Source organism: Saccopteryx bilineata, chromosome 2, assembly GCF_036850765.1.
Source record: "Saccopteryx bilineata isolate mSacBil1 chromosome 2, mSacBil1_pri_phased_curated, whole genome shotgun sequence".
NCBI lineage: Eukaryota > Metazoa > Chordata > Mammalia > Chiroptera > Emballonuridae > Saccopteryx > Saccopteryx bilineata.
Window position 1 is genome coordinate 303,877,885 of NC_089491.1, and position 15,284 is coordinate 303,893,168.

Sequence of the window (15,284 nt, forward strand, 5' to 3'; positions counted from 1 at the left end):
TGAATCCTTTTTGCAATGAGCTTTATTCCTTTTTTTAAAATCCATGTTAGAAAGACATGTAAAGAGAAAACATCCTCAGAACACACACACTGGGTGACGGGGCGATAGAAGGCACTACCAGCAGTCGTACCCACCTCTGGCAGGAGAGGGACACTTGATCCACACTGTTTCAGAGGCTTGGACCTCAGCCTGGGTTCTGGGTGCTTTAGAAAAAGTCTGTATTTTCCCATAATTCCTTATTTCATAAACACCCCTATCTCTTTATATATAGCTATTCGCCTTTGTGGTATATAGTATGTACATGACTTCTTTTTCCTTGTCAAAAATAAAACAGCCACCCCCATCAGCAGGAGGTTCTCAGCAGCATTCACAGCGGTTGCAGCGGGAGCCGTGCCTTCTATTAATGGTAAAGACATGCAGCATGAAGGAAAAGGACTCTCTGCCCACTCCTGTGAATACCCAACAGGGGCGAGAGTCTTTAAGGGACAGAAGTGATAAGGCTGAGCACGAGATGGCAGATCACCAGGGTTTTGGGGCTCATGGAATCTTTTCAAGCTGCTAGCTGCCTTGCTTTTGCAGCTCTGAAAAAGAGCACAGTTCATAGGATGAAGGGTCAGCATTCCTTCTGGAATCAGGGCAGTGTGGACTCAGTGAGGGCCAGGGAGGGAACTTCTGAGGCTACACAATGAAACTTAGTCTGGAATCAACCCAAGAGGGGCTCAGGAAGGCAGAAGACATTGAAGAAATGGTCTCTGAGAGGCTAGATTGGAAAAGCTTTCAAAGCCCTGCTTTGAAAGTTGCTAATTTTTCTCCCTCAGCACTAGAGTGTCTTTGCAGTCCTGGCTACTCACTTGAGTTGTTTGGCTAGTTTACTTTCAAGTGTGGATCAAAACAAGGAGCTAGTACAAAGGAAGAGTCAGGAACCTGATCCGCCCCTGTCAGTGTGGTTTGACACTTAGAAAATCAAAGCCCAGGACTTTTGATGGGAAGAAGGTTTGACCCTGACCTCACACTTGGAGGGCTCTCCTGGCCTTGTCTCCCACACCACCGGGGTCCACTCCTGGCAGGAACAAGCCAGCAGCAAAGCGTCAAGCCAATCTGCCCTGCTCCTGTCTCTCTGGAAACAAAAAGGCACTGAGGTCAGCGGGGAGGTCAGTGGGGAGGCCAGCCCCTCGGCTGACTGAGCGCAGTGCCACGGGCTGGCCCGTGCTTCACAACACAAAGGACTCCATGTTGGCTGAGCTGGAGGGTTACCCTCCGTAATGAAGGCAGCTCCCCTGGCAGCACCTGGAGAGTCCATAGCCCCGTGGAGGGCAGAGGCGGTGCTGGAGGCCCGGGGAAACCACGGCAGCCAGGCCCTCCCTAGTTCCCTCGCTGGAGGACGGCCGAAGACATTTCTCAGCAGAGCTTTCTGGCTTTCTGATGGCCTGATTTCCATACTCAGCAAGAGACTTCTAACACGGTAAATAGCTGGTTTCCCCTTGGTGGAAACACGAGGGCGATGGCAATATTAAATAAAGTTGTAACTTAAGAACAGTTGGTTGTTGGCAAAGATGTGGCAAAGCACCACACAACACATAGCATTCGTATGCATATGCCTTTGGGCCGATGTGGGCACAGACTCGGCGATGAGGACCAGGCCCAGGCTGCAGCCTCTCTGGAAATCTCTGAGCCGCCCTCAGCTCTGCTGCTCCTGACCTGAGCATCGGGGCCAGTGGGGGACAATCCGTTCACGAGCATTATTAGCCTGTGTTCAGGGCCTCAGCTCAAACCTGCTAAAGGAACATGCTACAGCTTTTGACTCATAAATAAAGGTGCGGCAGGTGGCAAATAAAGGAGAAATTCAACAATAAAAGCCAGAGAGAGAACATAAATCTCGAAACCCTTTTCTTCTTTCCTTTGCTGGCTTGTGTGGACAGTTCCAGTTTGGTGACAGAGGCAGCTACTTGGTTTGTCCCCGGCTTGCCAATCGCGAGGACGCCGGGTGCTCTTCCCCTGAGGGCCACTCGGCAGGACCCAGCCTCCCCCGCCACACGTGTCCACCGGAGACCGTGCCCCCTCCGGGACTGCTGTGCGGGCACAAACGCATCCGTCAGAGGTGCCCTGAGAAAAAGTGTCTGTTGCAAAATAATAATTAATAATAAAAATAAGTCCGTGGGCACTGGGAGCGGAGGTGGCAGGACCGGTTAGCCAGGTTTGCCCTGGGACTCTCTCAAGGCCTCCTGCAGTTTCTGCCTAAACTTGTTGTACTTCTTTTGCACTTGTTGGATTTTGTCCTGCTCTTCTTTTTCCAGGATTGTCAGGAAGTTCTGGAGCTCGGGGATGGAGAAGGCATCCCACTGTGAAGCGAGAGGGAGACGCAGGGAGAAACAGAACGGGAGACGGATTAGAAGCCGCCCGACCCAAGGGCCCTCCATGTCCACACAGCTGCATACAGCCTGCTCCCGACCAGGTGGGGCAATGAACAAAGCTTGGGTTTTCCATGTCATATTAGCAACATTTCAAATCCTGGTATCTCAGGACCAAGAGGTACTAGTCCATGAGCCAATTATCAATATTACTAATCATTAATCTTAAATGTTCTCTGTAGCAGCTGAGATCTTAACAGGGATGCTGGGCCCCGGCTGGCCTGCTCCTGCTGTCTGCCTGGACGACAGGAAGCTCCCAACATGCAGAGCGTTGGGATTTGGAGGAGAGCCGGGCTTGGACTCAGGAGGCTGGTTTTCAGCCTGACTCGACCCTGTGACCTTGAGCTCATCACTCCACCCTTCGCAGCCTGTTTTCTCACCTGCCATGGAATGAGGGTATCTAGCTCCCTTGGCTGGCAGAGCAGATAATGAGATAACATTACCTGCACAGCTCTGCAGAACCTAGCTGGCCCCGGCCTGTCCAGGTGGGACCTGGCCTCCCAGGATGACCCAGGAGCTGACACCCCTGGCAGCAAGGGGTTTTGACTTTTAAATTCTTTGTGCACAAAAGAGTAGTGAGGTTTGTCTGGCTGCATCCCCACATTGCATCAATGAGAAGCCTGAAGGCCACAGAGGGAGGTGACATCACCACGCTCACAGAGTACGTGGCAGCAGAACTAGAATCAGAAGCCAGGCCTCTAAATCCCCAGGCCCGTGAGCTCTCCTCTGGGCCAGCAGTGTTCAAACATTTTCAGTGGGCGACTGTTTCAAACAACCAGAACTGCCTGGCTGAAGTGGGGAGAAGGGACAGAGCCCTCCTCACCTAGATCCTCAAAATCTCCAGTGACCTCCAAGCTGCTCTCCCAAAGCCGAGGCCTCCATTGAACACAGTGTGACAAACACCAGGAGGTGCTCCCTGTCCTCGGTCACATGACTCCACCTTCCAAGCACCCCAGGCCACTGGGAGCACCCCTCTGGTGTCAGCCCAGTTTACGCCACCAGACTGGACAGCTGCCCTCGGGGAAGCGTGGTTAATTTTCATCACTCCATCCTTCGCAGCCTGTTTTCTCACCTGCCATGGAATGAGGCAAAAGACGAATAACGTCTATATCCAGTGGAGCTCAGAGATGACACTTGCTGGGCCTCAGGCCACCCTGGAGCGAAACAACCTGGGCTGAACCCAGGGCGTTGCTCAGTGCCCTTCCATCCCAGGTTTTCAGAAATGAAGCACACGAAATCCTCTCTCCACAGGCCTCGCAGGCACAGGCCCTGACTTGCCACCCCAGGGCGCTGACACTGGCTGACACTCTGAACTTAGGCCCAGCGCTCGCCCAGCTCAACCTCCCCGGGCATTTTCCTGTGGCACCTGTGCTGGGCAGTGAGGACAAGCCCACCCGCACCCATGTGCTGTGCCCCGAGGGCTGTGTGTGTGTGGCAGCAAAGGGCCCGGACCTACCTCCACCTCCCCAGTCTCATTCTCCTTTAGCACAAAGCTGAGGACATCAGTGTCGGGCCCGGCGAGTAAGCGCAGGTAGAGGGGGCAGTCAGCGACGGAGAGTTTCTGGAAAAGCACTGTGAACAAGAGAGGGGGCTGGGAGCTCATCTGGAGAGAGGGGCAGGGGCCCTGGACAGGTGGGGCAGGACTGGACACGCAGGGGGGTGTGGTTACAACTGGACAGGGTCGTCCTCAACCTAAGGGAAGGCCTGACACGAATAAATAGGGGAAAGCCTTTTATCTCTGGTGCCTGCTCAGAGTTTGAAGCATGTTTCCATTCACGTCATCCCTCAGAAGATTAGGAGCAGTAGGGTGGATTCTCTCTCATTCCACAGATTAGGAAGTGGGGGCCCCGGGTGTGGCCTTCCTGAAGTCACATATGGAGCGAGGGGCACAGTAAGTGGCATACGCTCCATGTTCAGCTCTGGGTCTGAGAGCTGATGCCACACAATGGCTTCACTGAGGTGCCTGGAGAGGGCCCTCCCCCAACCCCCGAGGCCTGGTGGGTTAGTGGGGTCACAGACAGGGTTGGTAGGTGGTTTTGGGGGTGGGGGGAATCACACTCTCATACCTTGCCCATCTTTGTGTATCCGCTTAAAAAGTGCAAACTTCTGGGGATTGTCCACAACCATGAACTTCTTGAGCAGCCCCTGGATGACCTCACTGACTGTGGTGGTGCTGCTGATATGTAGCTGCTTGATGGCATCGAGCGGCAGGTAGAAGGACGTCCGCTTGTCCGTGGTGGCCGCCAGGTTCACCTCCTTGATGGCGTCATAGATGGACTGGGGCCGGATGCCGGCAGGCACCGTCACCGGCCGCCGAAGTTTCAAGTGCACTTTGATGAAACCCGTGTAGGTGCCATCTTCACTCTGCCAGTGGGGGGAGGTCGTATGGGGTTAGGACAGGTCTGTCGTGCATGATGTCATCGGCCACTCGGGCCACTGCCCCAGGTCACATGGGCTGCTTTCCGAATAGCAGTGCCACCCTGGGCAGCCTCCTGTCTCCCTGACTTCCCTTCTCCCTCTGTTGGCCGAGGGATGACCAAGAAGGCCCCCAGTATCTAGATACCAGAGAGGATACTGGGTCCACTGTGGCTTTCCCTCCAGAGAGACTCAGACTGCCTGCCCCAACTCTGCCTCCAGACAGGTGCTGATTGTCTTAGATGAGTCCCGACTCTAAGAGGCAGGGTCTGGAGTGGCCTCCTTCCAAAAACCCACAGCCTGCAAGACTTAACCAGGCCCATCTGTGGCTGGATTTTCTGGGCATCTGGCCCCAAAGAGCCAGTTGCTGCCAGCCACCACCAGGAGGCAGGGTTCTCCTACCTGCTCCTCTCCTCCCCACTGAAATGGCCTCACTGAACCTGGCACAGAGCATGAGCCCCAGCCCCCCAGCTCTGCCCAATCTATGGAAGCTTCCCCAGACACAGGCTATACCTGTGCGACAACCACAAGGGGCTATAAATGCCCCTCGTCCAGGGCTTCCTGGGGGCCAAGCAATGCTGGGCCGTTGGTCACTGTACATCATTTGGTTCCCAAAATGGCCCTAATATCTCCATTTTACCGTGAAACTCAGAGAAGTTAGGAAAGTTCCCCGGGCCTGGCCAGTTGGCTCAGCGGTAGAGCATCGGCCCGGCGTGTGGAAGTCCCAGGTTTGATTCCCGGTCAGGGCACACAGGAAAGGTGCCCATCTGCTTCTCCACCCTTCCCCGTCTCCTTCCTCTCTGTCTCTCTCTTCCCCTCCCGTAGCCAAGGCTCCACTGGAACAAAATTGGCTCAAGTGCTGAGGACAGCTCCATGGCCTCCATCTCAGGCCCTAGAATGGCTCCGGTTGCAACAGAGCATCGCCCCCTAGTAGGCATGCTGGGTGGATCCCAGTACACTGTATGCGGGAGTCTGTCTCTCTGCCTCCCTGCTTCTCACTTCAGAAAAATACCAAAAAAAAAAAAAAAGAAAGAAAGAAAGTTTCCCAAAGTCACAAGTAAAAAGTGGAAGAGTCAGAGACTGGCTCTTACTCTAAAGCTCATCCTGTTTCTCAAAAGCACGTGGGCCCTGAGAGCCCAGGCTCCCTGCCTTCCACAATTCCTGAGCTTACAGAGGCCAGAGGAAGAGGACGCCCAGAATCCTGAGGGATGGTAGAGGAGCCAGAGGAAAGGGGGTAGGGGTGGGCGGGGTTGTGGGCCTGGGGCACCGTGGGCAGGCCCGCTCACCAGCTTCATGCCCAGGCAGTTCTTCTCACGGCTGTTGTAGCTGGCGATCTTCTGCTTGATCTCCTGCAGTGTGGGCGGGTGCTGAGTCTCCTCTGAGGGTTTACAGACATTCTGGAACAGACACAGAAGTGAGGGTGGGTGTACAAGGGTTCTCAGGATTCAACTGGGAACAACCACGCCCTCCCAAAGGCCTCGGACCCAGAAGAGGAGAGCAGCAGCCCTGCGCAGTGACAGTGAGTTGCAGAAGGCGTCTATTGTATTCAACAGGCCTGAAGCTGTTACGGTCTGCTGCTAAAGTTTCCACCGCAGATGCAGGAAGAAAGGGTCCTCACTTACGCTGTCTGTCTGATTGTGGCAGCCAAGATTGAATAGGGGAGTACAGGAAAAAAACGTGGAGAGAGTTTTTGCAACTCAGAAATCATCTTGTAAGCAAGCAGTGGAGAGCCCATTTTATTCCGAAAGCGAATCTAAAATATGAATTTACAAGAGAAGTGTTGGAAATTACTCCCCTACATCCTTGCCCTCTGATTGATTCCACTTTTAAAAGCTTATGAATTAAAACTAAGTGAGTTGTTTTGTTTTTGTTTTTAGAGTCACATAGATTCAGAGTGGGATAACCCAGCTGTGCTCCTGCCTTGCTGGCCACCCCTGGGGAAGTAACTTCAATCTTTCTAAGCCTCAGTCTCCTCATCTGTGCAATGGGAGCAATACCTCCCCCCTCTGGCTGGTTGTGAGGACAGTATGAAGTGCCTGGCCCACAGGCACTGACCATGAACCTGGTGAATCAGCAGAGCTGAATGTGTTGACAAAAGGTTGCTATGAAAAAGATACTTTTATTTATTTAAAATTATCGATTTTAAAGAGGAAGGACACACAAAGTGAGAGAGAGAGAGAGAGAGAGAGAAACACTGATTTGTTGTTATACTCATTTATGCATTCATTGGTTGCTTCTTGTATGTCTGCTGACCAGGGATCGAACCTGCAATCCTAGCACATGGGGATGACACTCTAACCAACTACCAACTGAGCCACCCGGCCAGGGATAAAGATGCACAGAGGTGCTATGGGAGATGCAAAGAAATGCAAGTCATGATCCATCTCCTTGGGAAAGTAACAAGAGAGGTGGAGAGACAGGACTGTACATGTGATGCCAGTATGTGCTGACAGGAATGACAGCAATTCTCCCAGACCCAGAGGCCCAAGGGCACAGGACATTGGTTCAGGCTCCACGTCATAGTAAGAAATAAATGTCTGTTTGTCAAATGAATGAGTAAAGTGGTGGACACAGGGAGCTGTAGCCCTCTATGATAATTGAGGGGATAAACCTTCTTTACTGGGGCAGAGGGACAACCAGCATTTACTCAGCATGCCCTCTGTGCATGTACTTGGCATTCATTACCTCATTTAAGCCTCATGAACCAAAACGCTACATGGTAGTTTTTACTGCCCCATCTTATAGGTAGACAACTAAGAGTTTAGTAACTTGCCTAAAGCTCTACAGTCAGTGTGTACAGAACTAAAAAAAAAAAATTCCAGGTCTGTTCTGTTGTGTTCCTATTATGACATCATGCTTTATTCTTCTCCCCACCCTCTCCCCACCATCCCCAGGAAGGTGAGGGGACGGAGCTGAGGGGATGGAGCTGAGGAGATGGAGGTCAATGTTCTTCACACTGCAGAGGGGTCCAGGGATGAACTCTGGGGCCCATGCAAACCTGTCCCTCGGTCAATCCCCTGGATTTCCCTCAAGTTCATTGTTATCCATCTTCCTGGTTTGTCTTTATGCAGTCTGAGTGTGGCTGGGAGTACAGGAGCCTTAATTTAGGGGAATAAATGAATAAAATAGGTTGATTGGTCAAAACCCAGACAGAATTTGCCTGATCTTAGAAATCTACCTGATTCTGGGTGGGTCAGGATTCTCTTCTGGCAACAGAGGAAACCGAGAGCCAGAGGGGCGGGAGACGGTGTTGTCCGGGCTGCCCCCAAACACCACCAACACCATCCAGTGGGCATCTGGTTAGTTGGGGAATTTCACCACCACCTACCTTCACGTCACCACCCGGCTGAACACAACGGGCACCCGCAGTGCAGTGTGACCTGGTCTTCCTCCCTTCAGCAAGCCGGCCCGTGGGAGACACATCACACTCCGCAGCACGCCATCACTTCCTCCTCTCACTTCCCAATCCCACAGAGACAATAAAATGTCAAGCCCTGTGGCTGCCAAGGAGCCCCAGTGCGGCCTCCCACCCCTCAGCATGGAGTTGAGTCGACATCTCGTTGGCCTGTCCAACCCTCTTCACTCTTCCTCAGGGACCCCGATAATAACAGCATTGTGCTGCGTGCTTTCACATGCCCTTACATACTACATATCTTATTCCTATTTTACAGATTATAAAACTGAGCCTTAGAGAAGTTAAGAAATGTGCCTGAGGTCTCACTGCTAGTAAGTGGCTGAGTCGAACCTAGAGCCAAGTCCACCTTAGCCTGAAGCCCAGGTCTGTTCTCAATTCACCATGTGGCCTCCTCTCTGGCCTCTTCTGCTGAAGGGGCTGGCCCACCATCCCCATAATGATCGCAGAAGTTCTGCAGGGCTGGGTGAGCAGCTGCTACACCAGAGCCTGTAAATTACGTGACCTGTGACATGCTCATGCAAGGTGCACCGGATCGGTGGGTCAGGCCCCGGGAGCACCACATCTTCTGAGAAGATAGCGAGGAGGAACCTCTAACCTTTGGAGTGAGATTCAGCCTCCAGGATATAGGGCCCACCCTTTCCCTACAGTGCCACTCAGGTCTCTGGACCTGGACCTTGATTCCATAGAAGACCACCCAAGGAGAAGCGCTCCCCAGGACATCTGTTTGCTGGAGGTGAGTACCAAGAGGTGTAAGCCTCACTCACTGTCTCCATTCGCTGTTGATTCATTAATCCAGGGACCCTCAAGATGGAGCTTCCCATGCCTACCCTGGGCACAGCTCGGTGGCACCTGGCCTGGCCCTGCGGGCCTTCCCAGAGCTGCCAGCCAGCAGGCAGCTGTTACACACTCCACTCTCTCTAAAGCACACAGGCTGTTGCTCCTCAAGAGTGAATAGCTTTCTCACCCTCATCTACAAAAAGAGTTAAATCACGGGAAGAAAACTCTAGAAGCTCTAGAAGCTCTCCTCTCATAGTTTCTGACTGAACTACAGTCATTTCTCTGCAAGAAAAAGCATCTGTGTCCTGCTTTCAAAGGCCAGAGTTCCAGGCCTGGTTTTGAACACAGCAAGTCAGGACTGCCTTAACCCATGGCTCAGGCTTCTTCCTGTTCTCCTTTCCTTCAGCAGATAAGCCAGCTCTTCTACCCCGTTCCCACCACAAACCTGGGCGTGTGACGCAAGTGGCACCCCCTCCAGGACTGACGTCAGCCCTCCCGACTTCACCACCCCGTCTGGGAGGGTCAGGAGCCCTGTGTGACCCACATGTGAAATCTCACACCCTGGGATGTCAGCAGTCAGGGCTGGGCTGGCTGCTGCCCACACCAGATCTGGCAGACAAGGTCTGACCCTGACCCATGGACTGAATGAATCACCTCCCAAAACAGGCCAGCCAACCCGCCCGCCAGCTACAGCCACAAGGGCCCACTAATCCTTTCCCATCCAAGGGGTAGAACAGAATCTAGACCAGCGATTCTTACACACAGCTGCACGTGCTGTCATCTGGGGAGCTTTAGAAACATCGCCTGAACTCCATCCTGGAGATTTGATTTATCTGGGGTGCACCCTGGGCATAGGGATTTTTTTAAATGTCCCAGGTGATTCTGACGTGCAGCAACGTTTAAGGAGCATTGGTATAGACCCCTCACAGGCAATTTCAGACCTCAAGGGTCCCCATCTAGCTACAGAGGCCCACAGATATCCACTGCCCAAGGGTATACCTAAAAGGCAGAGCAATAATATAGCACTCTTCAGCGGATAAGGCAAAGACCCAATTTCTATTCACCTGCTAGATTCTTAAGTCCTCCATGGGCACCAAGGTAGGAACCAGGCAGACAGAGTTTTATTTCTTGGAGTGACCCAAGATGGAAACAAAATGGGGAGCTCACTCTGGTATGATTTAACCAATCTTGGCTTTGGCCGTGAGGTGTCTCTCCTGGGGCTTTGCACTGCTCTGTGCATCCGGCACAAAGTTCGTCTGCTCTGACTAAGCCCCGGCGCTGGTAACAGATGGTTCAGCTGTCCCTGATGCACCCAGCACGTCCATGGCACTGGGGGGAGATGTCCTATGCCACATGAAGGGCTGTGTCTGCTCTTAGCTCTCGAGGTTATTGGAGAACAGACACAGAAGAGGCTGGGTGGGTGCTATGGGTCAGAGCAGAGATGCCCCCTGAGAGAGCGAGCCACAGAATTTTCTACTAAGATTTTCTTAAAATAAAAAGCACCATCCGCTCGCAGTCTGGAGCCTATCTCCAACCAGATTTCCCCGAAGTTGAATTTTACTTTGTTTTAAGAAAAATATAAACATTGGCTAATTATGCATTCTAATCAATGGCATATAAAGTCTTAATTTTGGTCAGTGGGGAGGGACCCAGCGATCTGAGAAGAAGAGTGAATCCTGTGGCCTTTTTACCCCAGGGATACACAGGGCACATGAAACTCCAGCAATGAGGGGGTCCCCGTGGTGAGGAGCTGGCTGAGGAGACCGTGTCCCACCCTCAGGGCTGGAGCCGTCAGACACATTCATGCCCATTTCTTTTCCTTTACCTAAATCACACAAACCTCATTTTTACCCAAAACTCCACTCTCTGTTTGAACTTGCCAGCCTCTTCCTCCTGCACACTGCTTTTGTCATATTACTCCTGTCTGATCATCTCTAGTCCCTTCATCTGTCAGTGGTCCTCGGATCACCCCAGTCCTGAATGACAAAAATGATCATCCTTATTGTTATTTACTGGCTAACTATGTGCCAGGTGCTGTTCTACTCACCAACAGTTTATGAGAAATGTAGCATTATCATGCCCATTTCACAGATGCTAAAGCTGAGCCCCAGCAAGGTGAAAACTAACCTACATCTAAAGCTAACACGGTATTACCTGACACTTAAATATGCATCTATTTGCATTAACCTCCAAGCACACCATCCATCTTGGTTTTTCTTACCAACTACAATAGAATGAAGCTCCTTAACAACTTATACCATGCTTCCATTTCTTTCCTATGCTCAGTGGCACTGAGCATTAAACAAGCAATAAATACTTGCTCAAGAAACTTCAATTGGCCCTGGCCAGTTGGTTCAGTGGATAGAGCATCAGCCCAGTGTATGGATGATCCAAGTTTGATTTCTGGTCAGGGCACACAAGAGAAGCGACCATCTGCTTCTCTCCCCCTCCCTCTCTTTCTTCTTTCCCTCTTTTCCTCCCACAGCCAGTGGCTTGACTAGTTTGGGCGTTGGCCTCCGGTTCTGATAGCTCAGTTGGTCTGAGCACATCAGCCTCAGGTGCTGAGAATAGCTTGGTTGATTCGAGCATCGGCCCAAGATAGGGGTTGCTGGATGGGTCCCAGTCAGGGTGTGTGCAGGAGTCTGTCTCACTGTCTTCCCCCCCCTCACTTAAAAAAGAAAGAAAAAAAGATAGAAACTTCAATGGTCTCCCAGTGGCTACAGGGGGGAAAGGATCTAACTTTCTCCAAGGCATTATTACAGTATAGTGAGCCTTGGATTTCTATTTGGACTGAGTTCTGTGGGAGAAGCACCTGTTCCTGTCTTGCCCATGTGGCACCCAGCCTGGCACAGAGTAGACTCAGGTCATCCCTGCAGGATGTTTAGGTTCTGACCCCCATTACCAACTTAGTAATCTTCAGAGAGTCAGATAACCTCTTTGAGCCTTAGTTTCTTCATCTATAAATTTTGGATAAAAGTCCTTTCTTCTTCATAGCACTGATGCAAAGGTAAAAAAAAAAATGAGATAAATGGGTATAAAAGTGTTTTGGAAAAGATCAAACCCATCCAAAGGCAAACATTTCCATATGGGGCCAGAGAATGTCTATTTTAGGTTTGCAGGCCACACAGTCTGTTGCAGTTACTCAACCCTGCACAGCAGCACAAAGCAGCCATAGGATGAGCATGGCTCGATAACATGTCTTCATGGAGCCTGGCCCCTGGGCAGCAGTCTCTGCCCTCCATGGTGGTTTCCACAGTCTCTCCTGCCTAGAATGCAGAGTCCCTGTTCTCTGTTCTCCTAAGATATTAGATCCCTGACATTTTCATTCCCAAGTGGAGATAGGTATGTGCAGGTTTGTTCCGGTCCCTGCCTTTCTCCTGAATCATATGTCCATGGAAAGACCTGCTTCCTACGTATTTCCTCACGCCTTCCTTTGATTGAGCTGTCATAACACCACTCCCTTAACGGACACTTCACAAGCAGACAAAGGCTTTATCACTTCCATGGCGTTCTGACAACTCTCCTCCCTTCTCCAATGAGGGGGCAACAAGCTGGCTAAAGTTGGGGTACAGTGGGCATCTAGGCACCCTCACTGGCTCAGTGACCCACTCCCAAACACCAGCCCTACTGCCCCAAAGCCTCAGGTTCCGGTCGTAGCAAAGATGCAGATTACCACATGCTATGGACCTCTGCAGCCACCGGAAAATGGTGAACCCACTTCTGCCAGGACCTAGGGAGGTGCCTTCATAGCCCACATGGCTACACATAGCATCTAATTTTATTCTTCCATTGTTTAATTATTGTTTCACATGTGTTAATACCATCTTCTCAATTAGCTGTTCCCGGAGGGAGAAAGACATGATGTCTGATGACTTCTGCCCCTTCCGGGCCCTGGCCGAGCACTGGGCTCCCTCCACGCAGATGTCAGATAAACACTAGGAATGGGTGCCAGGGAAAGGGCAGAGCAGTCTGGGTCATCCCCAGCCCAGAACCCAGCCATGGACACCAGTCAAGTCCAGAAGCTCCTCCCACCAACCCACACCCCAAAAGGGTGATGCTAAGAAGGGATGGGTTGCCTGGGGCTGTGTGGGCCCAGCCAGCCCGGTGGCTCAGCTCTTTGCAATTTTCTGGTGAAAACAACTGCCAGACCATTAAATGACCTGTGACCTCTGGGGAGTAGCTTCCCCTCTCAGAGCCCCGCTTTCCTCACCTGTGCAATCATAAAGTGAGACCAGAACAGCTCTGTGGCCTGGCTGCAGCTCTAAAATTTTACATGTCAGATAGGGTTGTTTCTTTCATCACTGCTTCCTCTTCTGTTTCAGAGAACTGGGTGTGGGGTTGGGGGCCTCTCAGGGGACAGCTGCGCTTGGCCGAACTGCAGAGTCATAACTGGTCTAATGCACACCAAGACCGGTTCTGGCCTCTGCGACTCCGCTTGCCTCATGCCTCGCCGCCTGCTTTCTCTGCTCACTGGCAAGACCCCATCTGAGCTGAACTCAGGTAGGTCTGTACCTTCTTAGCTCATCTGACTCAAGAAAACAAAACAAAAACTACTCCGGAAGCCATTCACCATGAGCCTTTGCCACATTTCCTCTTTCTCGGCTCTTAGCAAATCTGTCAGCAGCAATTCTCATGCCCCCTAAGTGGAAACATCCACAGGCCTGTGCCAGGGAGGAGAGCCTTGGGCGTCTACAGCATAAAAATGACCATTTGTAGATACCTCCTACTCTGTCCTGAAGCTGGAGAGCCTGTCCTGGACAGGAAACCTCTGAGGGAGAGAGGGCAGACCATCTGTCTGGGCTGGGTCTGCAATGCCCTGCTCAGTGCCCGGCCACATTCAAGGATCACTGGTGCCTCTGTCACGGGCTCGACCAGAGAGGAAAGAGGAAGCCCCATGTAGCCTCACCAGGGGCCCCTACCCCGGTCCCGAAGGGCCAGTGCTCTGGATGGCTTCCCAGCAGCCCCTGGCAGTGAAGCACTGATTCCCACACGTCCCTCTATGAACTGTCTAGTGTCCCAGAATAAAGGTTTAGAAACCTCTGAACTGTGTTCTCTAATAGTTTATTCCCAACAGAAGAGGAAAGGAAGGGGCTTCAGCATGGAGCCATCGGATCAAGCAGAACCGCATGGAATTTGAGAGGCTGTGTGGGGGTTGGGGGTGTGGAGAAGAGAAGTAGGAAAAATAAAGTGTGTGTGTGTGTGGGGGGGGTATTTGAGATACTGGAAAGAGACTGAAATCCCCAAAGACAAAAATGTAGAGCAGATGGTCAATGCAGACAGTCAGTCGACAGTAACTGATTGAATTGCTTATGGGTTGAAGGCTGTGAAAGGCACCTTGGGACATGAAACTGATGGGTGGGAGCCCCCTGGTTATCTGAGGAGAGAAGACAGATACACGCACAGTGGAACACCAGACAAGCATGGGAGTCCGGCACAGAGCCCAGCAGCTAATAGCCCAGATGAGCTCTGCACGTATGGGTGTGATGTCAGCAAACCTGTCAGGGTGTCTGCATGTCCTAGATCCTAGGCACAGTGTCCCTCATTTTTTTAGGTGACCATCTCAGTGTACAAGTAGGAGCAGGTAATCTGGGGCGAGTCAGGGCCAGGCAACAGTAGGCTCTGCGCAGGAGGCTGGGTGAGCCCTAGGGCTTTGGAGCTGCAGTGACTTAGGCTCAAGCCCGGCTGTGAAGGGAAGTCTGGAAGCCGTGGTATAATCCTAAAAGTCACCAATAGCCTGGCACTGCTCTCAGGGGCTCACAGTCACCGTCTCATTTAACCCCAGAAATAACACAATGAGGGATATGTGTTATTACCTCCAGGTAATTACCTCCCTGCTCTTTACCACAGGACCACACTGCCCTGCACATCTGACTACAGGTTGGCCTCTGCCAGCCTTGCTCTTATCTTCTGTCAACTTGGGCAAGCCAATCTCAATGAGACTCAGACTTCTTTGTGAATTACAGATAACAAGGCCTTCTTGATACATTTGTTGTAGAGATGAAACAAATTGCACCTTGGAAGCGTTCAGCACAGTGTCTGTGTAGAGTAAGCACTCAGCCAGCAGAAGCTAGTGTGCATCAGCAGCAGCAGTCCCCTGTCCAGCAGGGCGAAGGGAAGTCTGGTTGCTGGGGGTAAACCCAATATGGAAGACCTCTTGCCTTAACCTTGATTCTTGACAGGAGTTTCAGCCGGGGCCACATTTTGGCTCTCGTGGATCCTAAGCACTTTGGTCTTTATGGTTGTGGGCCCCTTTCTCCACAAAAAAATTA

The 15,284-nt window shown here is 51.7% G+C and overlaps 1 protein-coding gene across 2 annotated transcripts in view; it reads right to left on the reverse strand.

Annotated features, from left to right (window-relative positions):
• Positions 1-15,284, reverse strand: part of RASSF5 (Ras association domain family member 5) — a 79,375-nt gene continuing 64,091 nt past the window's right edge. For both annotated transcript variants that reach the window (XM_066261512.1, XM_066261513.1), the window contains 4 exons: positions 6,110-6,220; positions 4,475-4,772; positions 3,865-3,980; positions 1-2,339 (listed from right to left, as the gene is read on the reverse strand). In XM_066261512.1, coding sequence (XP_066117609.1) covers positions 2,187-2,339; positions 3,865-3,980; positions 4,475-4,772; positions 6,110-6,220 — 678 coding nt within the window. In that variant the 3' untranslated portion in view covers positions 1-2,186. The remainder of the gene's footprint in view (positions 2,340-3,864; positions 3,981-4,474; positions 4,773-6,109; positions 6,221-15,284) is intronic.